Source organism: Kwoniella botswanensis, chromosome 1 (assembly GCF_036426115.1).
Source record: "Kwoniella botswanensis chromosome 1, complete sequence".
NCBI classification, from domain to species: Eukaryota; Fungi; Basidiomycota; class Tremellomycetes; order Tremellales; family Cryptococcaceae; genus Kwoniella; species Kwoniella botswanensis.
The window spans coordinates 7,726,433-7,753,301 of record NC_088599.1 but is presented as its reverse complement, the minus strand read 5'-3'; the positions used below and the strand labels follow the sequence as shown (position 1 = coordinate 7,753,301).

Below are 26,869 nucleotides of genomic sequence, written 5' to 3'. Positions count from 1 at the left end.
AATGTTTTCTGCACTGTTCTATGAGTAAGTAATCTTGAGAGGTTACTTCGTCCGAGAAATGAGGATATAAATAGGACGATGATGTCTTGTTTCGAATGACAGCTCCTCTTTTTCTTCCAATGCAATACAAAACCATCAAATTAATACACTTTTTCATCATTTCGTCCTTTGCTCTGACCAAGTTACTCAGATCTTCACCTAGATCTATATCACTCCCAACTAAACAAATATCTTTACGAGTTCCCTTCCGACAATTCAGTTCAAGTTCAATCAAGATGGTATCTGATTCCAAAGCATTCTTCGAGGCTGTCGAGGTGAGTTATCCATCTATTTCGGTTTTGGGTACTGCAACTGCCACTGCAATTCTCCATCCGCTCGAAAGGATAAACACGACTAACCTCTTTCTTTGGTGTTCATAGAACCGACGATCATACTACAGTCTCACTAAAGAATCACCCTTATCCAACGATCAGTTGAAAGAACTGGTCGAAAAAGCAGTCAAGTTCGCTCCTACCAGTTTCAACGGTCAACAATCTCGAGCTGTCCTCGTGACTGGGAAGAAACATGAGGAAGTTTGGGATGCTGTTTTGAAAGCTTATATAGGTACTTTGGGTGGTGATAGTGAGTTTTCTGTGTTTCACCTTTTGTCCCCTTCTCATAATCTACATGTATGGATACTGATGATGGTTGGATTATTCCGGTTAAATAGAACAACAAGAAGCTTTTTGGACCGATAAGATAAACACCCAGTACAAAGCGGGATACGGAACTGTACTTTTCTTCGAAGATCAAGATGTCATTAATGCTTTCTCAGGTAAAATGCCATACTTATCTCAAGTGAGTGAGACTTACTTCAATTCCTATTGTTCTCATCTCTCTTCTCCTTGCGAGAAACTCTCATGTGTGATTTCTTATTTTACTCTCTACTGTTACTGTGGTGACTGACAATTTGATTCCCTTACTATTATAGCACTTCCCCATCTGGTCTGAGAACTCTGCCGGTATCTTACAATACATCGTATGGACCGCTCTCGAAGCTGAGGGATACGGTGCTTCTCTCCAGGTAAGCTCTTCCTTTCACAATATCATGATAAATCATACAATAAAATACTCATGTTCGTCATTTTACCATCTCCATCATAGCACTTCGGAGGTTTCGTCCCTCAAGTCCAAACAGAACTTACGAACCTTCTCGACGTATCTGCTCAATGGAAGGTAAGTCGATATTTCTTGTCGATCTATATGAGTATACCTACTGTACAACCCACTGACGCACGTAACGTATCTCATTCAATTAGAGCACCGCCATCCTCCCATTCGGTAAACCCGCTGGACCACCCGGTCAACCTGGTAAACCAGCCAAGGAATTCGAACCTCTCGAGAAGAGGACCAAATTCTTCTTTGACTAAGAAAGGAATTGGAGCGTATCGTATATAAGTTATAGGGAGATGTGTTTATAGGACGATATCTGATGGGTGGTTCAAAGGGATATATATTGATAGGTAGACAAATAGAATGTCAGTAGATATACATAGGTTTACAAGGACTTGGGATATGAATTTAATGGATGACATAACAAGAATCGCATATAGCTTGAGCTTGATCATCGTCATGAGCAGTATATATCTTCCTCTCATTGTTTTGTGTTTTTCCATTACGGGCTTGGTGTCGTTGACCTCCTGACGAGGAATTCAAAAGCACCAAAAGACCAAAAAAAAACATGGGGCTCTACAGAGATACTCCAAAATGCAAATGAGATGAATATGCATAACCCAGAGACAAAAAACGAATCTGGACTGTAACACGAATTGAAGATCCATCTATGTACGATCCATCAAATCTTATATTTCGCCTCAAGCCCGGTTACTCCTGTTGGCAGGTAGACTTAGATCACACCAGCCTCTTTCATCTTGCTAACTAATTCATCAACTGATTCAACCTATATGACATTAAACCATGACGATCCATCAGCTATTGTCCATTTGACTGTAAAAAGGACAACGATAGCTCATGATCTGATCGCTCACCTTACCACCACCTTGTCTCTTGGGTGGTTCGGATACTGAAATAGTCTCGAATCTAGGGGTCTGCAAGGAAGGAACAAGAAGATTCGTGATTAGTATATTGCTTGCTACAGAATATCCACTCCACGTGTGCTTCTTGGCTATTCGTGTTCATGCGAAGTGATGGAACATCGTCAGCACCCGCACTCACAAAATCAAGACCCAAATCTTCAGGTTTGAAAGTTTCGATCTTCTTTTTCTTGGCTTTCATGATGTTTGGCTAGGACGTAAAATGTAAAAGGTAAGCTGGGTTCGATCCGATCCCGAATAAAAAAAAAAGCCAGCTTACCAAAGAAGCGTATCGAGGTTCTGTATGTCATAGGATGAAGATGAGATCAGTAATAAGGTCGACACAATACGGGAGAGAAGAGAGATAAGTCGATTCACTCACCATTCAATCTCAGATCTGTAGTTACAATCATAGGTAACTTGGCCTCGATTTTCTCCAGACCACCATCAATCTCTCTGGTAACATTCACTTTACCTCCATCTTCAACTTCCAATTTCGAAGCGAAACTACCCTGTGACCAACCCAATAAACCAGCCAACATACCTCCGGTCGAACCCGAATCATCATCGATAGCTTGTTTACCCATGATGACCAGGTCGAACTTCTTATCGTCGATGATCTTCTTCAGGGCATTGGCAACTGCTATAGGCTCTACGACGGCATTTTCAGGTGTGGTAATGTGAATACCTGAATCTGCGCCCATAGCCAAAGCAGTACGGATGGTGTCGACCGCTTTGGAGGGACCGATGGAGATGGCGGTAATGTTGTCGACTTTGGTGGTTTTCTTTTCTCGAAGTCGGATTGCTTCCTCGACGGCTAGATGAGTGAAAATAGATTAGGTCAGTACTTGGCATGACACGTAACCGTGTTACATATGGCGATCTTCTACATGTGATGTACTCACCAATTTCATCAAATGGATTCTATAGTACGGTAGAAAGTACATCAGCTCAGTCGACAATCACACTGATCGTTGAGCTGATCACTCACCATGGAGTGCTTCACATTGGTATCCACACCTTTGCCATCCGAAGCTACCCTGATCTTGCTACATGGACATTCGCGAGTCAGTCAGTCACCCAGAATCGGCCGACATGAAGGGAGCACACCCAACTCACACAGCATAATCGATCGACCTCTTGACGGGTACGAGGATGTTGACTAGTCTGGGCAGAGTAGGTCTCATGGTTGATATCGTGGGTTGTATGGTATCTGGGTATATGCGATGGAATGTAGATAGATGTAAGACTGAATTGTTTTTCTCTCCTACCTTTTGCTTTTGCTTGGGTATCCGTTGTTGGATTCGGCTTTTCATCCTACATCCTTACCGAATCCCATCACTTGACTAGTGACCAATATTACGTAATACATCTCCACGCGTCATGTCATGTCGTCAGCAACGATGCGACCGAGGTGTTAGATTCACAAGTGAGATAACAACACAACGATGAATCAATCAAACATCATTGACTACTCTTGTCGCCTAGCAGCTCGGCCGCACATACTGTCAGAATCGACATCAGCTCAGGAGTCCCGTCCCGACAACTTGGTTTCGACAACAGAAGCACAATGACCAGGACAGCTCACCACCCTCATCCAACACCTTCATTCCCCGTCTACTGCCTGGACTGGGCAGATGACGATACCCTCATACTAGGTGGGGGAGGAGGAGCCAGTAGGAGTGGTATACAGAACAAGCTGGTGGGTGTTGTCTTCGGCTAAAGTGATGATGTTGATGATCAAAAGGGCTATACTGATGGGTGAAATAGAAAGTATGTAAGGTGACTAAAGATGGCAAATCGGTGAAATACCTATCGGAATATACGTTATCGAATGAAGAGGATGCGCCTATGACCTTGGCTATTGATAGGAAAGTAAGTCATATCATAGTATCATGATTGTGTGTCGGTTCGCGATAGTTGATGATGATATGGATAGTCAAAACAATTGATAACTGGTGTCAACGGCTCTTCGTCATTGGTGAAAGAAGGGAAGAACGAACATTGTAGAGTATATTCATACTCTGATGAAAAGTGGGTGCATCTCAGCTACACCATGTTCGTTGGGCATATATGACGGTCAACAGCTGATGTTCTTGATACCATTTTACAGAGTCGACTTTGTAAAAGGTCAAAAGACGATACAAGCCGAATGGTCGGACGATTACCCTTATCAGGTAAGTCATCAATTCCACTAAATGCTACAGAGCTCCATAGTGAACTGTGCTGATTGAAATTGCATCATAGAAACTCACCTCACTCTCACCTTCATCGAAATTGTTAGTAATAGGAACGACCGACGATAAAGTCACATTATTACATTACCCTTCGTTGGACATTGCCGTACCGTCTTTTCAGACTGATTCGGAGCTGGTCGATCTCGATTGGGGAGGAGAGGATGGTGATTGGGTGAGTTCTGAAGAGATTCAACTCATATCAGGTTCCGCTCTGACTATGTCATGCAGCAGTAAAAGGATATCTAGCTAAACAATGCGTTATAATAATAGTTGATAGTCACCACTACGAAATCGATACTCCTGTATCATGTTATAAGTCAGGAAAAAGAAACGGAGAAACCAAAATTGGAATTGAAGCAGACTATATATACACCGAGTTTGGACATAAATCCAGTTGCGTTTAGATCTGCCAAGTGAGTGAGATCAATCCAATGACTACACTTTGTCACTGTATGATTTTATCCACATACGTACATACATACATACTTACTTACACCTTCGTTACATGATCTTCAGTGCTGATGATGATATCTTTTCCCAATCGCATCGATAGATTCTCCCGAAACCCTCTCACTCCATTGACGATTCACGCCGTCCTGAACGCCACCAAATCCTCCAAACGCGGTGCACCAAGGAGATCATTCGTGGTATCTTTCGGACTGGTCTCGGAACCCTCCAAAGCCCCTCTGACGAAAGAGGAGATCAAGACATCTCAGGAGAAATCTACACCAGGAGAGCATCAGGAGACGGAGGGAAGTCTGGGTAAATGGGATGTGATTTCCAGGAGGGAAGTTGGTGGGAAACCAGTTACTGTCTTTGATGTTAGGTAATTTACTGCATCCTCGCAGCCGGACAGGCAAGTAGCTGACGATTTTTTTTTGACGGTGGAATAGTGATGATGGTAAATTACTTGCGTACGGTTGTTCGGATCTATCAATCGGTATATTGGATTCCAAGACTTTAGCTGTGAGTGTTATATTCACTTCAGTCTTATTTTAACCGTGTTCAATGTATATGCTGCTGATTCCACTTGTATCGCATGATTAGCCCCTTCTTAAAATCCTTCACGCACATTCCTTCCCACCTACAGCTCTGAGATTCAATTCATCAGCTTCGTTGCTCGTATCGGCAAGTGCAGATAATACAATTAGAGTAATTGTCGTACCTCCTTCTTTTGGCGGAGGTGAGTGATAATCCATTACTCGATTGACATTGAAATTGCAAAAGATACAATGCACTAATGTGTTTTTTTCTTTTCGTGATATTGCTGCAATAGTATCGATGACAGTAGTTGCCTTTTTGTTGGCTATATTGATATTGATACTCGCTTTAGCTCTCAGACGATGAGATCTGAATCTGCTTTGCTATGATTCAACTTCCCGCTGCTTGTCCTTTGTATTTAGGCATATACACGTCTTGGACATATACGAACATCTAACATGATATGCGATATGCGATATTCGTATTGTTTTTCTATGCACAATAAAAATACATCTCATATGCTATATATACTACATGACTCGTATTTCCGAGTAAATCGTATTGAAGGTAATGCTATAAGGTGATGACGATAGTACGTGTGTCAAGGGATCTATGAACAAGACACGGTTTACCTTTTCCCAAGGTTCTATGTATTTTCATTATTGATGCAAAAGAGAAAGTAATAATGTAAGGAACTCATCCAGTACTCAATGTTATCCCTTTCTGAATCGTTTTTTATGTTATTAGTGTTTTTACTGAAATCTCGCTTGACCGAGATTCACCTCACCAACCTCCATACATATCCTCTTCACTTCCACCAGCACTGACTAGCCTATTCCTCTCCTCCGCTTCCCTTCTACTGGCCTCCCATGGACTTCCCCTTATGATCCTACCTCCCATGCTCCTATTACCTGAAGACATCGGCGTGATAGTTGACCATTCACTCTCGAACATAGGTTGGAGGGGTGCCTGAGGTGGAGCTTTGGATCTGGATGAAGATGAACTTGAATCTCTTCTTTCGTTCCTGCTGAAACCGTAACCGTAAACTTCCCTTTGAGAAGGTGTAAGGTAAGTTTCTCTTCTGGTATTACAGCTTCTTTCACTTCTTCTGTTCCTGTTTCTAGATTGTCTTGATCCATTACTGCTACTACCGCTTTCCGAATACGACTTCGGTTTCGGTCTGTTCCCATTGTTCGTCGCGCATAAATCCAAGGAGAAGGTCTGTCGATTATGCGAATGCGCGTTGGTGTATACCTCTTGGGACGCTGCCCATGCATCATCCTCTTCCTCAAGTACCAGGCTTCCATTCAAGGAGCTTGAACTGTCTCCTGAGAGGGTCAGAGGTGGCGTAGAATCGAGTGAAAGCGGTGGTGAACCGAATGAAGTCGTTTTTTTCTGCGGCGAGACAGTTAGAGCGAATGAGGGTACATGACATTCGATCCCACCAATTACTTCCGGTGAATCATTTTCATATTTCTCGTTATCCTCATCATCCATTTCAGGCGGCGGATACTCGCTGATCTTGTGAGCCGATGCAAGTGCAGCTTTGGCATAGGGTGTAAGTTCCTCGGAGATGGAATTAGTTGAATGACTGGTCTCGGTGAGATCGTGTGGAGTGATTGAGCAGAGCTGACCACTTGAGAAGTGATTTTGTTGAATTCCTGCACTTGACTTGTATCGTCTGTAACGATAGCTTCGGCGAAATTCGTGCTGTCTTCGGCTGGTCCAAGTGGGTTTGCTTCTCCGGGGCCTGAGTTCGGTTCGATTGGCTTGATGGTACCAGTAATTTCATTGTTATCGGATTGACTCTTTTCTTCTTCCTTCAAATTGGAGCTCGCAGTATCACTGTTAGATAACTCTTTAGAAGCCAAGACCGATCTCACTAGATCCGCCCTGTCCGCATCAACTACTTCCATGTTGTAATTCGTTTCAGACGACACTCGCTCGGCCTTCTGATCTTCCAGCACATCGTCGGTGGACTTGCCATCTTCGCTTGAAGAAGCGGTATCATGGGAAGAATCAGGCTCAGGTGTAAGTCTAGCCTGTGGTGTCCAAACTTCTTCTTTCATTGTATTTGACTTCTTCTCATCCAGGGTGAAGCTCGGCATGCCCCATACCGTAAGGTTTGCTTCCACAGCAAGAGCATCTGGAGACGGGTCAGTGACGGAAGGTGAAGGTGAAGGCGAAGGTTTGGCGGTCGAACCAAGAGGTGGAAAATCATCTGCTTCGTATATCCTGCCACCGTGTACCAAAGGGGTAGCTTTGTGCTATCAAGCAAACATCGTCAGCTCAGGATCGTTTTCAACCAGTCACGACTGTTTAGCTCACCGCTTCTAGTTCCTGAGGTTGTCCAAAAACCATGTTACATTCCTCACACTCGTAGTAATTTTGGATAGTATGGGTAGGGAAGGTCTGTACTGTGTGATGCGGCCGATATTGTTGAAGAGTCAAGGGAAGTGTTCGAAGGGACGGATGAATCAGATGATTCCCTTTGATAAGTCCTAACATTGTATCAATGTGAAGGGGATTAGCCGATTTTGCATGGTGGATCTGTCGATAGTGCTGACGTTGCAGGGGATATGAAATTATCAGTGATCAGGACCAGCAACGTACCATTCAATCATACTTACAAAGTGGGCTTCTTGAGCATGTCGGAATCGGATCAAGCATTCTGGACAGAAGATCGACCAAGGATGAAGACTGACTTTATGCTATGTCAGATATGATTTATAACGTCAGCTTTATGGAACCAATGATGACTACTCAGCTGACATGATGACTTACCATATCTAAAGCGGTGACATTAGGGAGTTCTTCTGAACATACTTCGCAGACGACGACAGAGTGGTTGACCTACTCATACATACGGGTCATTATGAGCTCAGGCAGAGAACGAGGGCTCGGTAGAAGAGCTCACCTCTGGGATCAACGATCTTCCATTCCGAGGGACTTGATTTCTTGATGATGAAGACATGATGGTGGTAGTTGCTGAATGAAGCGCGACCTGATGCTGCAGTGACCGAAGATAGGCAGAGTCATGTTAGCTTCAGGCAAACGTCGACTACTTTGCTAGAGACATAGTGAACTCACCTGCTGAAGGGCGAGTGAATCGACGAAATATCTCTGACAAGGTGCACACCAATAATTATCTTTTCGCTTTCTGCTGCTATTGGTGACAATATATGGTGATTTTCGCTATATGTGGTGATCACTAAGATATCAACATTACTGATGAGATGAGATGGAATGAAAAGAAGAGGTAGGATCTGGCTTTAGGTTCAACAGAGCGTACGAGTGTGTATGGTGATGGAGTCGTATATGTGAAGGCAAAGCTTATACTCACATCCGGAACCGAACGGTCCAAATGAGGGGGTCTGGGTCGGTTCGAATGATCTTTCCTGTTACCAGCGTTTAACGATCTTTCCGAGTAAGGCTTTGACTAGTCGTAGAATGTCAGAAAGAGATTATGCATATCGAGTCATAAACAGAACCGTAAAGGGTCTGATGTAGACAAGGGACGTGTACTTACTCGGTCATTCCACCCTTCACCTTCAAAACCACCACCACCACCACCTACATAAATAGGTTCTTGTTCATGTCCTCCTTCTGTTCCTGCTTGACTGTCCTTGTCTTCAAGTCGTTGTCGCGATTTATTCTCTGAAATCCCATCATTCCCATCATCTAGTACTTCTGGGTAACTCGAATTCAAATGATATTTTCTACTACATGAACAATCACATTCGCACCTCACTCGATCTTCTTCACCCACCAAAGGAGCTGCGATGAGTATCAACAATAACAGCAGGGTGATCTCCACTATCATCTTGAGCCCGTCTCGCTTCTGCTGGTTAAGAAGAGTTGATCTAGACAATCCTTCAATCAAAAGAAGGATCGATCAATCAACTTCGGCTTCAGCTTCAACTTGGGTTGACCGACCTAGATACCAAGATCGTATACCAAGAGCTGGCTGGGCCAAAAGGTAGCGAATTAGACCATCGAAGAGAGTCGGTAAGATCGTTCAGCCAATATGGATGTGAGTAATTTCTGAGTGAGGTGAAAGACAAGTTGAGTGATTGAATTGTTAGTAGATGATGACGATGATGATGAATGATAGTGCGAAATTAGTGAAATTTCAGCAAAATAAAGTCAAAAACACGTACCAAAGCGCATGGTTCCATGTGCCGGCGGTAAATATCGGTGTTCAACATCGACAACAGACTGTCTGAGCTTACCATTATACTGACTCCTGGATAGTGCACATGCATGTATGAAACATTGAGATGATTGACAGACAACTGTTGCATGATCATGACGATGATGGTTGATGAATACAAAATATATAATTATCATTCTGCGATGTCGAGTACCGCAATGACATTTGTTGAGTGGCTCTGGTGGGAAGAAGCCATCTAATTTCTGCTGTGAGGTGCTGGGTATATCATTAATTGCGTTTAGATCGATTGAAATTGATAGCAACGAAGTAAAAAGAGAGAAATGAAGCAACCAATAAGAAAAGAAAATGAGATGAGAGAAAGAAAGGATCATACTCCTCTCATATCATATATTGTGCTTGAGGTTTCGCCCAACTTTCTTCATCAGCGCTATTATTCCTTGATCTGGCTCCAAATTGACAGGACCATTTCTACGCAACTCCTCTTTAGCTTCGATGAACGCATTCCTGATATTGACATTATCATTATATTGACCGCCTTGACTTGACAAAGTCTGACCAATATATTCCACCAGATCGTCGTCTATAACATATATCAGCTCCCCCCCTCTACCAACCTTGTACTTGCCAGTTGGTATGATCCCTTTATCCAGATGCAGATCTTTACATGTCCTATCTGCACATGTCCCACCGCCCATCTCAGCTTGACAAGCTATCATAGACGGGTTGGCCTGTAACAGGCGAGTCAGTATGATTGAATTTAGCAATCGTCGATCAATATGGCCAAACAGCCTCTCAGTATCGATCAAATTAGGCGAATCGTGCTGTGATGATGTGGTATCGATCTGAATAAAAGGCAAGAGCGATGAATCAACAGTTGTATTGTTGAGTTGAGGGTACCGATTCAACAGTGGTTGATAATTTGTGAATTTCTATGACAAGTACTTAGTATAATTCGCCTGAGGATCCCGCTTCAACGCACAGAAGTCGACGCTTGGCTAGGTACATTGAGGACTGCCTCCTGAACATTCGTTTGTATGACTGAAGGAGAGATCGATCGAAGGCGTCGCTGAATGGTAGGCAGCATAAGTAAGCGAGGTTGGAAGTATGAAACTTATTGTTGACTTGGTATCATCGATCCGCACCTTATCATCGTTAGGCTCGGCTAGAATCCCTTGAGGTTCTGTCCGAGGTAAGCGGTTTCCTTTCACCTGATGACTCACCTTCAAAGGTCATTTCGCGATTTTCTCCTACTGGGCATTTGGTCAGTATCGCAAGTGATCTCAGTAGTTCGTCGGCCACCAACCCTTGATAGACTCAGGTACAGGATCGATATCCATAGCCTCGACCTCAGCTTCAGCTTGGACCAGCTCCTTAGTCAATTGCCGGACATCAGCGGGAATAGGTGCTGTTAACGATATCTCACTTTCAGCATGACAACCCACTGCGAAGAGAGACTGTATGACTCACATATACTCCCATTCTCTCCCTCAACCGGTTGTAGAGCATTTCGCACTACCTGCGAAGCAGTATCTTGACTTGCAGTCTTCTCCATAGGCGTACCACCCGCGACGTTATCGTCTACTTTCTTCTTTCTAGCTGCCATTCGAGCTGCAATCTGCTCTTTCAATTTCCGTATACTAGCTTCTTTCTCTTCTAACATCCTTTGTCTTTCGATAATATCGACATCACCGGTAGGAGTGAAAATGACATTTGGCGTAGGCGTGTCCTCATCATCCGAAGATTCAGAATCGGAATCATCCAGGTGAAGTACAAGTCTTTGAGCACGTTGAGTGGCTCCGAATGGCTTACGCTTGGCTGGGGGCAAACTTCTCGAAGGGAGCGATGTCGCTTTGTTCTCATTCAGATCTTCTGCATGCATTCGTTTGATACCTCGAGGGGGTCGGACAGGCAGTGAAGTCGATCCAATAAATGGTGGAATGACCGGTTCTGGAATAGATGAATCAATAAGAGGAGGTATAATTTCACCTTCTTCAGGCTCATCCAGATCCATCTGTTCTTCTTCGTCCTCGTTCTGTTCAGGTTCAGGTTCAGGTACAATCGGATTGTTTTCGATCGTGGCAGCAGCAGCTTCCAGCACTTCCTTCTCGATACTTGCCATCTGCTCTTCAATCGATTTCTGAAGTTCAACAGCTTGATCGTCGACTACAGGTGTGGATTCTTCGGAGACTTCAACCTGTGTGATTGACTGCACCGATGATATCGGTTTTGGTACAGCCGCCCGACGACGTCGCATGCTATCCATTGCTTTCCTTCTACTTTCCAGTAAGGTATTTTGCAGGGTCTGCTCGGCAGTGAGTGGTGGTGGGGCGGGAGGAGGGGGTGCTGTAGGTTCAGGTGGGATATCTGCTTGGACCATAGCTTTGACGATGGAAGGTGGCGAGAATGGCGGAGTAAGTGGTATAGTATCGAGAACAGAGAATGGATTGGATGTACCTAGTCTTGCTCCCGATGGGGGAAGTTTCGGTTGAGCTGGTTGAGCTGGTTGAGCAGGGTGAGTAGCTGCATCGTCATAATTGAGAACGACATCCGATCCGACTGCCAATGCACTGTCTCTCTGTCTCTTCTTTGATCGATGTGTAGGCTCAGTAGGTATGGTGGAGTAAGTGAAAGGTTGCGAAAGAGGTCTGGATGGTTGACCGGGTTTATAGCTTTCGATCCTAATGGGTTGAGTTGGCTTGGCGATGGCTTTCGGTGCAAACCCATTTTGGAGTTTGTCCATTCTTTCTATTGAACTATAAAGGTTGGAATCATTCGAATCGTCGCTTTTGATCCTCTCCAATCCTGACCTCCCACTTTGATTCACTGTTACCACTTCCACCTCGGGACTGGGTGATTTATATCCAGGTTCAGCAGGAGGCAGAGATGGAGCCTCACTTTCTGCTCTGGGTTGTTCTCTCGTTTCTAGCCATAACGCTTTACGGTTCTTGGTACCTTCCACTATCTCTTGACAAACTTTCATGACGTATTCGGGAGAAGCACCACGTTGGACTAGAGTGTCTGGCGAGACACCCTCGGAAATCAGGTTACGGATGATATCGATATATTGCTCAACTTCTTCAGGCGACATGTCTATATCGTATTGGAGTTAAGAGCTGCACAACTCCAATGGAAAAATTGGCAATCACTTACTAGTAGCTGCTGGTGCAACGGTATCATTCAATTCCAGAGACACTTCTGCTTCCTCATCTTCCCTCTCCTTCTCCTTCCCCTGCCCTTTACCTTCAATCGCAGGCGGTGCAACATTGTGGGGTGTCGATGCAGGAGATGTTGATGCTGATTGTTGACCATACTGGCGATATGGAGTTTGATTATATGGTGAGTTTTGTCTTCTCTGAGCGTTCATCTCAGCCTTAGCTCGTCTCTCCATCTTCTTCCTTTGGGTTTTGCTCAAAGGACGATTGTGGGTGTTTAGAAAAGTGGACGGTGGTGCTATTCGATTCTGTGAATGTTGTCCGCGAGGATGCGATGGTATCGCCCGCTGAGGGGGGGACGGAGGTATGGCAGGTTGGGGAAAGACTGTCGATGGTGGAGGAGCTGGTTGCTGTGGGACCGATCTTTTTGGTTCAGGTACAGGGTCAGTCTCCACCACTTCATCATCACTGATTTCCCCTTCTTCCTTTTCTTCGATCACTATAGGCTTTTGCTTGGTCCCTGCGAGGGGTGATAAAGAAGATTTCTGATTCGCCGTGAGGGCGGGAGAAGGTCGTGAGCTTGGACCCGCTTCAGGCATCGAAGTATGATCTGCCATGTAGGGTTGTCGACCAAGGTTGACATTGGAAGTGGAGTCATTCATGCTAGACTTCTTATGAACAATATTAGGAGGTTGTGATGAGTTGACGGCGAGACTGAGCTCTGAAATTGATTGAGCATTGTTCGAAGAAGATTTCTGAGTAGGGAAAGGAAGAGCGTTATCGTTCATCGAGGAAGATTGGTCGGTTCGAGGGACTTGTGCGGGGTTGGCACTCATCGTTGACGAGGCTGACCCCATGTAGGATGGAACTGCTGTTGAAATCTAATGACAAAATACAATTATTGCTATTGACGTGAGGAGCGACGATCGGTAGCTCCCATGAGTAGGGTCTGGCCTCTTTGGAGGCTATCTTTGGCAAATTGATGAAGGACTTTCGCGTGATAATCGTTTAAGTAGGGTGTTTCAAAGAGTGGTAGCTGGTGATTGATGAGATGGTCTATGAGCAGTAGTATATTGATATGATAGGAAGAGGATAAAGGAGAGAGCGAGGATATACATATGGGTCAATGCGATGTTTGAATGGTGACAAGTGAAATTCAGTCTCAAATGGCGACGGAATCAAATGCCATTCACACCCACATAGTTGTGGCACAGTCACCAGAGAGCTTGGGAAGGCTCGAAGAGGCGTGTCGGGACACTTGTAAGCTTAGGAAGGGAGGCATGAGCATGAAGAACCTACATGGTGGGGAATGAGGTGACCAAGAGTGGTCATCCACTATGAAGTGTCCCCATACCAGTCTCACATGAGGACATGTGATGATCTACCGATCTCTTATATTTCTTTCAAACGAGGCCACTTCATGGTATTTGGAAATGAATCGACAGGCTGACAATGTATATGTCATGATCAAGATGTCAGATGTCGGTGTATACACGAAATCTATCCGACGACATCGGCGGTCCGACTTCAGGTTACGCAACAGCCAGATCCTCAAAAAAGGGTTCAGAACAGAAGGTTCAAGGCCCTCCGAAGAGACCTTTCATCCTGTAGTCGGAGACGGAGGTTGCCTTACTCGAATGAAAAGAGTGTATGAACTGGGTTGAGTGGCGAAGGTATATTTCAATAGAAAATCTACATAAACCCCTTCTAATCTGTTCTTGCAGAGGGCAAGGTCATTCTATATGATAGGATACCACACCATTCATAACAAACTTGAACAGAACTTCAAAGCACACAATCATAAATCCGATATAATACGGAATGATGATGTCAAATACTAACAATTCACATCTGACTTTCAGTTCCCCTAAGCCCATTCTTAATGGTAGGGCAAAGCATATCAAGAGATCAACCTCTAGTATATGTCCGACAGATCCGAGAACTCGCTTTGAAGAGGGGACAAACGAATTCTTGAATCTATATCAGCCAGATAACGTACCAAAAACTCTTCATGCTAAAACACCAATGAACCTATACGATATAAATTTCGTATTTCCATTCCATACTTTACAGACTGACCATGTGAAGCTAGAGCCATTCGTGGTGAGTTTTTAATCTCTTCTTGCTGTAAGATTTCCGTCATGTGAGTTTATACTGAAATCCTGTGTTGGATTGACTGACAACTCCGTGATTTACTTGCCAAACTGTACTTTGAATCGGTGTAGCCATCGAAACATCTTTCAGGATTTTTGAGACTCCCTCCCTCCTCATGGACGCATTTCGGTGAACTAGGTCCATACACCGAACGAACCGCTCTGGAAGATATCGAAAGTTTCAGGATCGATCCGAGATGTCTTCTGTTAGCGGTTATTGATCTACAAGTTGAGAGGAAAGGGAAAGATGGGTTCGCAGGTGTTTATGGGCTGATAGAAGTGAATGATGAATTTATGGTGAGTTAATTGTACTATGCATCTCACCTTCTGTATTCACTCCGGCATCTTTATTGTCTAATGATGTGTAGTTACTTATTGATCATACTGTATTATATTGTGTAGCAGGCGATATTCGGTCTCATCAACATTCTACCTCTCTATCAACGAACGCACATAAACACCCATTCAATGTACCTTATCCTCCAATACCTATTCGAAGACCTCAACTTGATCAGGGTCCAATACGATGCGGTCACGCATAATACCCCGTCGATCAATTCAGCTAAGAAACTCGGTTTTAAGGAAGAAGGAATCTGTAGGAATTTCAACGGGTTAGTACCCCAATATAAGAAAGTGAACCCTAAAGAAAGGGAGAGAAAGAGTAAATCCCAGGATATGTGGGTGGCTAGTATGACCGATCATGATTGGTTCAGTAATGTCAAAGTTGATTTGGAGAGGAAGATCGAAAGACCTGCTGTGGACACGTATAAGATGATACATGGAGAAGGCACAGGGGATGATGAGGTTAATGGCCATATGTGATCGAAGTTGAGGGTTTGGAGTTGCATCAGTGATGCTCATATTGCTTGGAATGTCAGCGATCCTCGTATCAGGTCATGATTCAGCATCAGTCATACAATAATGCAAAACGTTGAACGTTTAGATCCAAACATGCATTGGTCGAAATCTCGATGAAATGTTTATTTATCCGTACCTTGTACTGTACATATGAATGTCAATGCTGTTTCACCTACCACCACTCTCAGCTTATCTCTGTACCGCACACCGATCACATCGCCCACACTTTCGCCGCTCCATCTCTACCTCCGGAGACCAGATACTTATCGATGAACCTCATCTTCTCAACAGGTTTGATATGTCCATTCGTGATCAATCTGGAATGTTGATGTGTTGTCCTATTATAATTCTCCAATCCATTCTCACCCGTACATGCTACAACCTTCCGACTGTCGAACTGTAAGGCTGTAACGGGATATTCGTATCGGTGCACTTCGGATGCTTGACCCATTCGCAAGTCCCAAATCTATACCAAGAATGAGGACATCAGTCGACGGTATATACGGAGTACGGAAGCAGAGCTGGCAAAACTCACTCGAATGGTTTTGTCTAAACTGCCTGTGACGATATTCATCTCGTCGAATTGGAGACATGTCACTGGTGCAGTGTGTCCAGCCAGTGTTCGATGTGCCTGACCGGTCCTCACTGTATCGCATATGAATTATTAGCCTCACCTAACATTGAACATTCATTCATCAGACGAAAAAGCAAACTCACTATCCCACATTCTCACTCCACCATCACCACTCCCACTGGCCAGGGCGTATCCCCAGAATTGCACACCACCTACGAAATCCTGATACATCTCCCAGGAACCATCCGCATACGGTGGGGTGGGTACGGCGAATTGGTTTCCAGCTACAGCACTTAGTAGACTCGCGCCTGACATACCGACGAGGGACGCACCAGGTGACGGGAGGATATCATCGTAATGTATTGATCCGAAGGAAGTCGAAGATCGATGTCGTAGTTTCGGTGCTGGAGCAGGGGTAGGAGCAGGAGCCGGGGGTGGGTTAGATATTGCCCATAGAATATCCATCGTCAAAACACATTGTCCGGTAGCCACATCCCATTGTCTTATCGTCTTATCCGATGATCCAGTGACCAAGCATCCATCTTCATAGTATAGTGCAGTCACACTCTTACTATGCCCTTCTAGAGTCCTTACACACGGACTAGCAATATCAACCTGGGTTGCTTGAGTGATGTGACTTGGTCCTTCTTCCCAATCAAATTCATCTTTCTCTTTACCCAAATCTTCACCATCATCATCATGTTCGTCGTGTAGTTTCTGATTCTGATTCGCTATTCTCTCCAATGGATCCTGTCTGGCCAATTCTTCCAATTTTGTTTGCAATCTCTCTTCGTAATCCTCTACCATCCTCAAATCCCATAATCTGATAGCACCATCTGAACCACCAGTAAGACATAGAGTATCTTCGACCTGTAAGGCTTTGACTGTTCCAGTATGTCCTCGTAGTTGACCAATTTCTTCTCCATCGCACAAATCCCATACCTTAACTACATCATCTTGTCCAGCAGTGACCAACATACCATAAGGCTCGTTGAAATCTAATGCCGTTATAGGTCCAGTGTGTCCGTTGAGGGTCTATAAGATTATCAGATTATAACATTCTATCAGCTTTATCTTTCCTGCCTCATACGCTTAAGGGAAGAATAAATGACTCACCATGAACGCGACTCCTTTGGGCAACTCGTCATGTTCAGAAGGCAGGAAAGCCGGTCCTTTCCTTCTTCTCGAGCTTTTCTTGGTCACAGCCGCGGCAGTAGAAGGGGGTAAAGCTCTTGTACCGGCAGCAGATTTGATAGCTGGAGAAGCCATCAATTCCTGTACCCCTTCCAGCTCATCATCCAGCTCTAAATCTTCTTCCTGTAAATGTAGCAGAGAAGTTTCAAGTCGCCGCCGGATGTCTTCTAAGGCATCAATCTTGGCCGAGACTTCCAGTATCTCAGCGTGTATGAGGGACTACAGGCAATTCATGATGATAATACGCATTAGCATGGTTCCCACACACAGCGCAAAGGGCATAAGACAGCAATCTGACATAGGAGGAATCAACTTACCTGTCTTACATGTAAATTCTCTTTATCCTGCTGAATTTCATCCGCCTGCTGAACCAAATCTTCCAAATGCAACTTCCCCTCCAAATGTCTACCTTCACTTATCCTTCTAGATTCTCTCTGTCTTTTCCTTCTTTTCGCTTTCCTACCAATATCCAATTCCCCTTCTCCTTCTTGATCTTCTTCATGGTTGGTCAACAAGCCTCTAGCTCTATCTCCTAATTTCTTCAAACCTAACTTCTCATTACCCAAATCCTGATCTATGATACCACCTCTTATCAATCTTCTACGCTGTTTGGCCAATTCTGATGAAGGTATAGTAGCTTTAAAACCTTTGATCAAACTTGGTTGATCGCCTGCTAGACCCTCTTCGGGGGTAGTAAGTGATAAAGCAGATAATCTATCTACTGCTTCTATTATTGCTAAGGAGGATGAAGTAGGTTTAACGCCGACGTTACTTATTCCGTAGGGTAGAGAGGTGGGTAATCTCATCAATGAGCTAGGTCTGGAGGGAGGTTTACCAAGTGATCGAGAGGGTCCGTAGGTACTAGCTGCATTGAGGAAACGAGGTTGCATTAATGATGGTGCGACTGAACAACGAAGAATGACGTGTCAGCTCTTGTCTACCGTGCATTCACATCCGATGAACTCACGGTCAGAGAGAATCCTTGTACTTTCCGAACGACGATGTTCAGATTGAAATGACCCCATCAATACTTCCTTGGCGATTGACAAGGTCCCATTGATAGATGACATGTAAGGTGAGGAGATTGGATCTAAAGCCTGACGGAGGGGTTTGTCGTGATCATCGCGAGACGAAGGCATGGTGCCGATGTGCAAAGCACCTTTTGTGTCTGTAGCAGTACAGTCTAGGTCACGCTGAAGAGGTTGCTGGGTATGCTAAGGTGCTGAGTGGTGTATTGATGTGATCGATAGGAATGAAGGAAGTGAGGAGATGGGTGTGAGTATGTGATCTTTTCCATCATTAATGACCAAATGACCTCAGCGGCGAATGAGCTCGTGGTAGGTTGTAACCGGATAATTTGGCTGCATACATAAAATTCGACAATCCTCTTTTGTACAGACATTCATCAATACATTCATCTTTCAGCTAGCACGACTGGATATCTGACATATCATCAATACCCAACATCCACCTAGACACACCCAGATCGAATATTAGAACAAGTCCTGCGAAGCGAAAAAAGTGTATCATGGCCCTAGTGACGATATCCGGATTTCCATGTTCAGGCAAGACCACTCGAGCGAAACAGCTAAAAGAGTACTTTGAATCTCGAATATCTTCACCAGAATACGATGGACCAGAGTTGACAGTGGTCATAGTGGATGATGATATCTCGCATGTCCCTAGATCAAGCTATGATAGTGAGTCTAACTTACATGGGTGTTGAATTGTCGCCAGAAATACACAGCTGATCAGCCCATTTGTGTAAATGTGTAGCCAGTGCACTGGAAAAACCAGCTCGAGCAAGTCTGTTTTCCAACGTCAGTCGGTCATTAGGCTCAGATACGATCACGATAGTAGACTCAGCGAATTATATAAAAGGATATAGGTATCAGATGTATTGTGCTGCTAGAGAAGCTAGAGTGAGGGTCGCTACGGTGAGTCTCTGTCCTATCGAAGCAACACGACCGAAGCTCATTCTTGGATACCGATTGTCAGATACACGTTGTAGCTCCTCCAGATAAATGTAGAGAATGGCATGGAAAAAGAGGTGAATGCTCTTACAAGCCTGCAACGTGAGTTGAGTGACGATTATCATCATCTCATACTTTTACTTCTCAATCCCAGCATGATCCTAGAACTGGTACTGATACTGCTATTTTAATGACATAGTTTTGATAACCTAATCATGAGATACGAAGAACCCTCATCAATGGTGCGATGGGATTCACCGTTATTTACTATCCCATGGGACGAACAGCCGCCGTTCGAAGATATTTGGAATGCGATATTGAAAGGTGATAAGAAGCCACCCCCGGCAGCTGTCTTACAGGTAAGTATGGGACGCCTCATTACCTTGTTCCGCTTCAAATCCACTTTATCAACAGTCTCCTATCCACAATCTCTATCCAGTCATCAGACAGCAATGATGAATGTGTTCTGTCAGAGCTGACTTCTTTCATCGTGGTATTGAACAGAGAAACAAACCCCCTCCCAACACTTTACAGACCCTAACGAAGACCACCCAATTCATCGTCACTTCCCTCTTATCTCACATATCTTCTTTACCCGGTACATCCACTTACCCCATCCCCTCTCCGCCTGCTCCCCAACCCACAAACAAGGGACCTCTGGTCTTGCATCTACCGTCGAGGAAGTTGACGTTGTCTGAGATGCAGAGGTTGAAGAGGCAGTTTGAAGGTGTTCAAGTGAAAGCTCAGCAGAGTGGTGGATTGGCTGCATCAGGTAATTGGACTGAAGAAGAGGTCGCGGTGGGATTTGTAAGGTTCCTAGAGGAGATTTGGGATACTGCATAAATGTTGTATCTGTTGGTGAGAAAGATAAGAAGACCCTCATTCTTATTCCATGTCGAACCAAAAGAACGGTATATAGCGTAGATCCATGGATCATATCCAATTCACTTTTTGGTACTTCTCATGATCATCGCATAGCTATGAGTGATGCATAAAATAACAAACAGTATGACAAAGTTTTAGATGATGGGTATATAAATATTTGCTGGGTATTTGGCTGGTAATGCTTGCTATGATCCTATTCATCTACCTTTCTATATGATACACCTTGTTCCGTTCTGACTATCTCTTCGAAACCAAATCAACGATTGAACCTATATCCTAACCTCGAATCCGCATAATATTGTCGTCTTTTCTCCACTGTATACCTCCATTAGCTATACCATACGTATGAATATCTATACCATAACGTAAACTTACAAGTTTCCAAATTCTCAAATGCCTCATTTAGATTTCTCTGCTTGACCACCGAACCACCATAATCAGGGTGAGCTTTGAAACTCTCATCATTCCTATGAGACGAAATCAAAGCATCTATATATTCTCTCTTTTCAGCTTTGAGGAAATCTTTAGGTGGATCTCGGATTCCCAATACGTCATAATACCCTTTAGGATCCGGTAGGAACGTTTGGATCTTCGATATATATTCCTCCTCGGGGGTCATTCTCATTGATCTTCGGACGTTATTCAACCTTATCTCAGCTTGATCCCTATAATGCAGCGTCCTCCGTCTCTGAGTGTTGTTTCCACCATACTGCCGTGCCAGTCTCTCCTTCTCCTCCTTCGCACTGGTATTGATACTAGACGATTCGGCGGATTTAGGTCTGGGATTACGAGGGTTGAACAGTGAGGTCTTCGATGCACTTTGGGTTTGTTTGATTGGGAATCGCGGTTCAAGCGGGAGTGTTAGGCCCTTCAGGGCAGCTTTGTTGTATTCACTAACACAGTCTCAAGCAATCAGCATGTGTTCGGGTTCCGGTCCATTTGAGTTTAGGCTCACTCTAAAGTCTGTGCATTGCCATCTCTGGCAGGTCCAAATTCAGGTAATATCCTCTCATTCTCCCACATTGTCGGTGTGATCGAACCTCTGTTCCACATACCGTCGAATAACGCTTTGATAAGTTCTTGGATCTTCGATGGCGGGTTGAACGCTGCATTGACAATTTCCGGTTCGGAGATCTCATCGGGGGCTGTCCATCTTCTATGATGGTGTCCTATTCTGGTATGCTGTATGGTGATGAACCAAGAATGTTAGCGAATCTGTCTCACTACATATTTTGGGGATAAGCGGTGATGAAATAGGTATATCCAGAGTCCAGCGACTCACCAAGTACGGAATGAGGGTACGGAAACCTCCATGCTTCCAATCAAGACGGAAAGTGTTATTGTTCATCATCGGCATTTGACCATCCATGACTCCGAATCCTCTATACAGCCCCACTCTGTACATGAGACCTACCAGCAATAACAATCAATATCAGCCTCTAGCATATCTGGATTTTTTGATAAATGAGATTTAGCTTACGATATACAGGGATAGCATATACTCTCTAAAAGGTATCAAGTGAGTTACAGTAACAAGTAAATCCCGGTGATCTTTAGCAACTTACAATACCATAAGGAACAAACGCCTCGTAGAATTGCGTCTCCTCACTCCCCTGTAACATGATTATCCTCTCTTCTTTCCCTTTCAGATCGGGAGGTCCATAAGCGAATTTCGGAGCTGTATGTGGATTCCATATTTCATGCATGAATGGATCGAGTATCTGACTGAAGGGATGACTGTATATCGAAGGTGATTCGCTAGGTAGAAAATCCAGTGAACCACCTGATTGTTTGTAAAGCATTGATATTTTCTCTGTGCTTAATCTTATACTCCATGGTATGTAGATCCCACTAGACATCACAAGGGACGTCAGCACTGGAGCTGGAACTTTGAACAATACGATTCAATTCGATCATGAGTTGATGATGTAAAAAAACATACCTCGCCCAATGATCCTTAGGTACAGCAGTGATAGACATCCCAATATCACTATAATATCTAAAATCCGGGCCTGATTCTACTATCCCAATAGGTGATTCCCACTGGATCGAACTCTTCTGATCACATAGTAAGTGCACTTGCCAAAATGGCAATAGGAATGGTTCGATCGAGTGAGCATCTCTCTAACACAGTGATGGACACATAATAAGCACTATTCCACAGGCAGTATGGCTAAGATGATATTTACCCAGAATGACTTAGCTACAGCTAATCTACCAGATTCCAGAGATCGATCCAACATGTATAGAGGATGCTCGAAGCGTATCCTCCTATATGGATCCTGATCTACCAACGCATCGTCCAAGGTCAGAGTGGTACTGTACGAATGGGTCGATCGGTTCTTCTTCTGACGAAAGACCTGTTTCCGAGATAACAACCGTCGAAGGGGAGCTGCCCTTATCTGAGCGAAAGTTGATATCATCATGTCGGGAAGGGACGTCTATACCGCCAGAGCGGTGATGTTGTCGAAATCTATACGGAATGTACTGATTGTCTATCGATTATACGTAGTCGGAAGGACAACAAAAAGCAAAAAACCGAGATGACATCTTTGGTTTATCCGGAATCGAGCGAACGAGCACAAGCGCACGTGTTGGACACGTGACTCCCATACCCACCAGCTTACGATCACCTCCACCTCGGACATTCCTACCGTACCTACCGATCAAATGAAATTCAGAGCAAATCAACGAAAGACAACTCCTACATGCATGCATCTGATCTATCTCCACTTGCTCAGTTGGCCAGCATTCATCAGTCGCAGAGATGACAGGCAGAAAGGGGAAGACACCTGAAGAAGTATCCGATCCAGACATAGTGGATGATATACAGGATACCGAGCGAGCAGGGAAAGAGAATGGTCATTCACCTTTCATAGGTTTCGCTGCTGGAATATGTTCCGGGTGAGTGTAATTGTCTGATGCTAAGCGTTGATCGCTGACTTTTCCGTGCGTCAGATGGACCAAGGTAAGCTCTTCCAGCTGAATCACTAGTTGCAACGAGAAAGGCGACTTGTAGGCTGATCAGCGATTGTATCATGATTAGCTTGTAGTCGGTGAGCATCATTCTTTACCGGAAGACCGAGACTAATACTGACCAACACCCTCAACAGGACACCCGTTTGATACGATAAAAGTGAGCAGTTCAATGACTATACTCATAAAGGGATTCGCCAAAGCTGATGAACTCATCCTATAGACAAGACGTAAGCATATTTGTACGAATACAATTACATAAATCCAGCTAAAACTACAATGGGATCGAATAGTACAGTGTACGCCGACGGGGACATTTAATGGGGCATGGGACTGTTTCACCAAGACGATCAGTAAAGAGGTAAGCAAGCAATCAGTGTTACTCATCTTTACAAGGTCACTCATGGTCTTCGCGCGTCGTATAGGGTCCTCGAGCATTGTACAAAGGCGCAAGTGTACCGGCGGTATCATGGGGAATAACAGATTCGATATTGATGGGAAGGTGTGTACTTTCTTTTGGGCCCAAAAGAGTGATTACTGATGATCATGTAGTCTACATAACTATCGAGCAATCTTACTGCGGCATGGCTTCGCCGAACGAACACCTAAAAATGATGGTAAGAGACTATCGTTACTAGGTCATAGTGTAGCAGGTTTATTTGCGGGATGGACCAAGTAAGCGTTGTATCCCTTTATCACTTGGTCAGCTAGAAGCAACACATGCAGAATCTCAGCTGACCATGTCTTTGTGCTGAATAGCGCCTCGATTGCCCATCCTACAGAAGTGATCAAATGTAAACTCCAACTCCAACTGGTTCAGCCCGCACGCGTACCTAAACAATTTAGCGGACCGTTCGATGTAGTTCGTCAGACAGTTGCGGAACATGGTATAACAGGGATGTGGAGGGGTTTGGGGGCAAGTTTCATATATAGAAGTTGTTTTGCAGCAATGTTTGGAGGTAAGCTCCTTCGATTGTTACTACCATTGCTCACTATAGGGTACAAGCTGATTATCAAATCTTGGATTGATTGATTGATCAGGTTTCGAGATTTTCAATCGATTATTCAAATCTTTTGACGGGACGAAGTACGAAATGTCAACTGAATTGGCGAATTTTTTAGCGGGTGGTATGGCAAGTAATATGTATTGGTTCACTGCGTTGCGTAAGTGGAGAGACTCTGAGAACAATCGTCACACGCAAACTGACTGTACTGTGTTGTCATTCAACTAGCTTTGGACAACATCAAAAATAGGATAATGGGTAAGTCAACTGTCCTTTTACACAGGTAGTCAATCAAACAGTCTGATCCTTGTGGTATTTTAGTCGATTCCATCAAGAATCCCAGATACAAGGGAGTGTTCGATGCCTATCGTCAAGTTTGGCGAGAGACGTACAGCCCGGCTAAGGGGTTCGGCTGGAACTCCATAGCGAGGGTAAAGAATTTCTACAAGGTGAGCTCAGCGATCTTTTGTAACGGATAGTTCAACTCATTGATGATCCGTAAAATGCACATAGGGTTTTGTCCCCGTCGTGTTGAGGGCGTTTCCAACCAACGCTGCTGCTCTGGCGGTATGGGAAGGAGTGATGAGATGGTCTAATGCAACATAACGAAGGGAATTTGTTTGTCTGCACATCAAATGGGACGGAAAGGATAGAGTATGTTGTAGCGGATAACTAGTTCATATAGATGTATAGAGTAGACCACTCGTTAAATGTAATGTGTCAATGCATTATGTCAGTAAGAAACATCTGAAGGTGCTGATGTAGTCATCTACCGCTCCAATCGAGAGACCGACCCTATATATCGCTTAATCATATTGGTATTAAGACGTCCTTAAGGATTGTATCACTCCCTTCTTGGACCGACTTTCGAAACCACATAATTCCTAACATTCTTCTGTTCTTGTCCACCTACACCTTCGATCTCTTCCGGTACTTGGCCCTCTGAGTTTGACTAAATCCATTACGGATGAACGGATCAGCTCGATTTGCTTCCGCTCTCAGTCCTCAATTGCTTTTGTGATGCGATTACTCACCCTCTCCCGATCGGCTCCTGCTTCTATCAACGTGACAGCTGCATCTCCATGTCCACTTTCGAACGCAAGATGTAATGGTGTGTTTCCTACATGGCATCAAATAAAGGCAAGATCAAGGTTTAGCTTTATACAAGAAGAATGTCCAATAAAAGGGATGTAGAAAGAAACAACTCAAACTCACCTGCTCTATCAGCACCATTCAACCTTGTTTTCGGTCTTCCTTCAGGAGGGTTCAACAACAAGCTCAAGAACGCATGATTACCAGTGGTGGCTGCTCGATGTAATGGGAATTGAGATGCACGATCTTTGACGTTTATCTGTTTGTCGTTACAGAGGGCGATCTATTAGCATGATATAATGACCATCTACAATACAGAAGTCAGGCTTACATCTGCTCCTCTTGATATAAGCAATCTGCCAATCTATTCGTACGTTCCCAGCCATTGATTATTATCACATCAGCTACTTCATCGCATCGAGCAAGATCCAACTGACAGAGGAAACAATAACGTACAGACACATTCCCTTTTGAAGCTGCGTAATGTCTATTCAATCAATATCAGCTATCGCTCCTTCAAATGCACATGAGTCGGTGTGGAACGGCTAGCTGACTTATTTGTGGAAAGAATAGACTTACAAAGCTGTTTGTCCCTTTTCGTTTATCGCATCTACCTGAGCGCCAGCTTCCAACAATTCTCTAACTACTTCAACCTGGTTTGATGCGGCTATTGCCTCAGTCGATCAGTCAGCTTTCCCCCGGTCTCACAGCAGCTGCTGGCAAGTTTATGTACTTACAAGCAATGATCAATGCTGTCCATCCCATCGAATCCCTACTTTCCAACTCTGGATGATAACTCAATATCAACTGTAATACATTCAGATTACCAGTCGTAGATGCCCAATGTAATGGTGTTCTACCATCCTGTAAGCGGTCACAACGATACACTCAGGTCAGCTACAATTCCTGGAGATACCTTATCGCTCATTCGTGCAGATTTATGGATCGTCAAACTCACCTCGTCCTTCGAGTTGACCAATTTGGGATCTTCACTTAATAGACTTCTGATCAGTCCCGGTTGTCCCTCCAAGGCAGCTTTATGTATACTAAATGATGACATGTTGAAAACTCTGTCCCTGCTGTGGGTAATGGTTCTCAGCAAGATGTGAGCAGGGATGTCAGTTGGATAAAGCGAGAAAGGAATAGAGGGAGTGCCAGAATAACTCTTGCACAGACGTAAGCGTGAGTTACAGCGGAAAATGTCATCATCGAGTGGAATGTTTGGTTCAGCAGAGTGGAGGCATTTATACCATCTCACTTCAGTTACATAGATTGAATGCATATACTCGTATACTCTTACAATACATATATGAAAGTGAAGATGAAGATGAAGAGTACGTCTCACAACATGAACCCTACTATACTAACGTTGGTGAATGTTTCAAAGAGTCTCACATAGCTTGTGGAAAGGCAACATAAATCGCTTCGCCCCCAAAATCGTCTCTGCCTTTCGTCCTCTTCTACCGTATTTTCTACCGACAAATCATCATACCTCCGTATCCTGTACTATTCCTCCGGATCTATATTTGTTCTCCATCTATAAT

The 26,869-nt window shown here is 44.1% G+C and overlaps 11 protein-coding genes across 11 annotated transcripts; 5 read left to right on the top strand and 6 right to left on the bottom strand.

Annotated features, from left to right (window-relative positions):
• Nucleotides 1-275: 275 nt before the first annotated feature.
• On the top strand, nt 276-1,409 carry L199_002922 (uncharacterized protein; the record flags this gene model as incomplete). Its single annotated transcript, XM_064888660.1, has 6 exons — nt 276-314; nt 420-621; nt 710-837; nt 971-1,063; nt 1,144-1,215; nt 1,299-1,409. 6 exons carry the CDS (start codon nt 276-278, stop codon nt 1,407-1,409), a joined length of 645 nt encoding a protein of 214 aa, XP_064744732.1.
• Nucleotides 1,410-1,885: 476 nt separating this feature from the next.
• On the bottom strand, nt 1,886-3,259 carry L199_002921 (uncharacterized protein; the record flags this gene model as incomplete). Its single annotated transcript, XM_064888659.1, has 8 exons — nt 1,886-1,939; nt 2,028-2,087; nt 2,215-2,283; nt 2,353-2,372; nt 2,455-2,889; nt 2,978-2,996; nt 3,064-3,121; nt 3,192-3,259. The coding sequence occupies 8 exons, from the start codon at nt 3,257-3,259 to the stop codon at nt 1,886-1,888; spliced, it is 783 nt and encodes a 260-aa protein (XP_064744731.1).
• A 383-nt stretch (nt 3,260-3,642) lies between these two features.
• On the top strand, nt 3,643-5,656 carry L199_002920 (uncharacterized protein; the record flags this gene model as incomplete). The annotated part of the gene is made up of 10 exons (XM_064888658.1): nt 3,643-3,774; nt 3,843-3,947; nt 4,012-4,106; nt 4,186-4,249; nt 4,320-4,481; nt 4,580-4,722; nt 4,863-5,135; nt 5,203-5,275; nt 5,357-5,492; nt 5,586-5,656. The coding sequence occupies 10 exons, from the start codon at nt 3,643-3,645 to the stop codon at nt 5,654-5,656; spliced, it is 1,254 nt and encodes a 417-aa protein (XP_064744730.1).
• Nucleotides 5,657-6,073: 417 nt separating this feature from the next.
• On the bottom strand, nt 6,074-9,113 carry L199_002919 (uncharacterized protein; the record flags this gene model as incomplete). Its single annotated transcript, XM_064888657.1, has 9 exons — nt 6,074-6,856; nt 6,925-7,557; nt 7,619-7,852; nt 7,921-8,001; nt 8,075-8,143; nt 8,208-8,300; nt 8,381-8,485; nt 8,634-8,729; nt 8,820-9,113. 9 exons carry the CDS (start codon nt 9,111-9,113, stop codon nt 6,074-6,076), a joined length of 2,388 nt encoding a protein of 795 aa, XP_064744729.1.
• A 734-nt stretch (nt 9,114-9,847) lies between these two features.
• Nucleotides 9,848-13,452, bottom strand: L199_002918 (uncharacterized protein; the record flags this gene model as incomplete). The annotated part of the gene is made up of 8 exons (XM_064888656.1): nt 9,848-10,044; nt 10,090-10,393; nt 10,444-10,530; nt 10,607-10,626; nt 10,685-10,711; nt 10,768-10,869; nt 10,932-12,554; nt 12,615-13,452. 8 exons carry the CDS (start codon nt 13,450-13,452, stop codon nt 9,848-9,850), a joined length of 3,198 nt encoding a protein of 1,065 aa, XP_064744728.1.
• A 991-nt stretch (nt 13,453-14,443) lies between these two features.
• Nucleotides 14,444-15,591, top strand: L199_002917 (uncharacterized protein; the record flags this gene model as incomplete). Its single annotated transcript, XM_064888655.1, has 3 exons — nt 14,444-14,719; nt 14,842-15,066; nt 15,172-15,591. 3 exons carry the CDS (start codon nt 14,444-14,446, stop codon nt 15,589-15,591), a joined length of 921 nt encoding a protein of 306 aa, XP_064744727.1.
• Nucleotides 15,592-15,838: 247 nt separating this feature from the next.
• L199_002916 (mitochondrial division protein 1) lies at nt 15,839-18,534 on the bottom strand (the record flags this gene model as incomplete). The annotated part of the gene is made up of 6 exons (XM_064888654.1): nt 15,839-16,093; nt 16,163-16,272; nt 16,345-17,236; nt 17,318-17,614; nt 17,713-18,299; nt 18,363-18,534. The coding sequence occupies 6 exons, from the start codon at nt 18,532-18,534 to the stop codon at nt 15,839-15,841; spliced, it is 2,313 nt and encodes a 770-aa protein (XP_064744726.1).
• A 389-nt stretch (nt 18,535-18,923) lies between these two features.
• L199_002915 (uncharacterized protein) lies at nt 18,924-20,211 on the top strand (the record flags this gene model as incomplete). The annotated part of the gene is made up of 5 exons (XM_064888653.1): nt 18,924-19,095; nt 19,172-19,332; nt 19,394-19,470; nt 19,568-19,727; nt 19,873-20,211. The coding sequence occupies 5 exons, from the start codon at nt 18,924-18,926 to the stop codon at nt 20,209-20,211; spliced, it is 909 nt and encodes a 302-aa protein (XP_064744725.1).
• Nucleotides 20,212-20,509: 298 nt separating this feature from the next.
• On the bottom strand, nt 20,510-22,679 carry L199_002914 (uncharacterized protein; the record flags this gene model as incomplete). The annotated part of the gene is made up of 8 exons (XM_064888652.1): nt 20,510-20,568; nt 20,629-21,146; nt 21,209-21,435; nt 21,536-21,663; nt 21,734-21,758; nt 21,819-22,104; nt 22,196-22,377; nt 22,443-22,679. 8 exons carry the CDS (start codon nt 22,677-22,679, stop codon nt 20,510-20,512), a joined length of 1,662 nt encoding a protein of 553 aa, XP_064744724.1.
• Nucleotides 22,680-23,020: 341 nt separating this feature from the next.
• L199_002913 (uncharacterized protein) lies at nt 23,021-24,839 on the top strand (the record flags this gene model as incomplete). The annotated part of the gene is made up of 13 exons (XM_064888651.1): nt 23,021-23,157; nt 23,212-23,221; nt 23,300-23,309; nt 23,367-23,389; nt 23,453-23,459; nt 23,523-23,590; nt 23,655-23,731; nt 23,782-23,904; nt 23,989-24,188; nt 24,271-24,393; nt 24,462-24,491; nt 24,555-24,682; nt 24,747-24,839. 13 exons carry the CDS (start codon nt 23,021-23,023, stop codon nt 24,837-24,839), a joined length of 1,029 nt encoding a protein of 342 aa, XP_064744723.1.
• A 238-nt stretch (nt 24,840-25,077) lies between these two features.
• L199_002912 (uncharacterized protein) lies at nt 25,078-26,385 on the bottom strand (the record flags this gene model as incomplete). The annotated part of the gene is made up of 8 exons (XM_064888650.1): nt 25,078-25,185; nt 25,268-25,353; nt 25,449-25,584; nt 25,657-25,689; nt 25,782-25,812; nt 25,905-25,992; nt 26,063-26,189; nt 26,284-26,385. The coding sequence occupies 8 exons, from the start codon at nt 26,383-26,385 to the stop codon at nt 25,078-25,080; spliced, it is 711 nt and encodes a 236-aa protein (XP_064744722.1).
• Between the last annotated feature and the right edge of the window lie 484 nt (nt 26,386-26,869).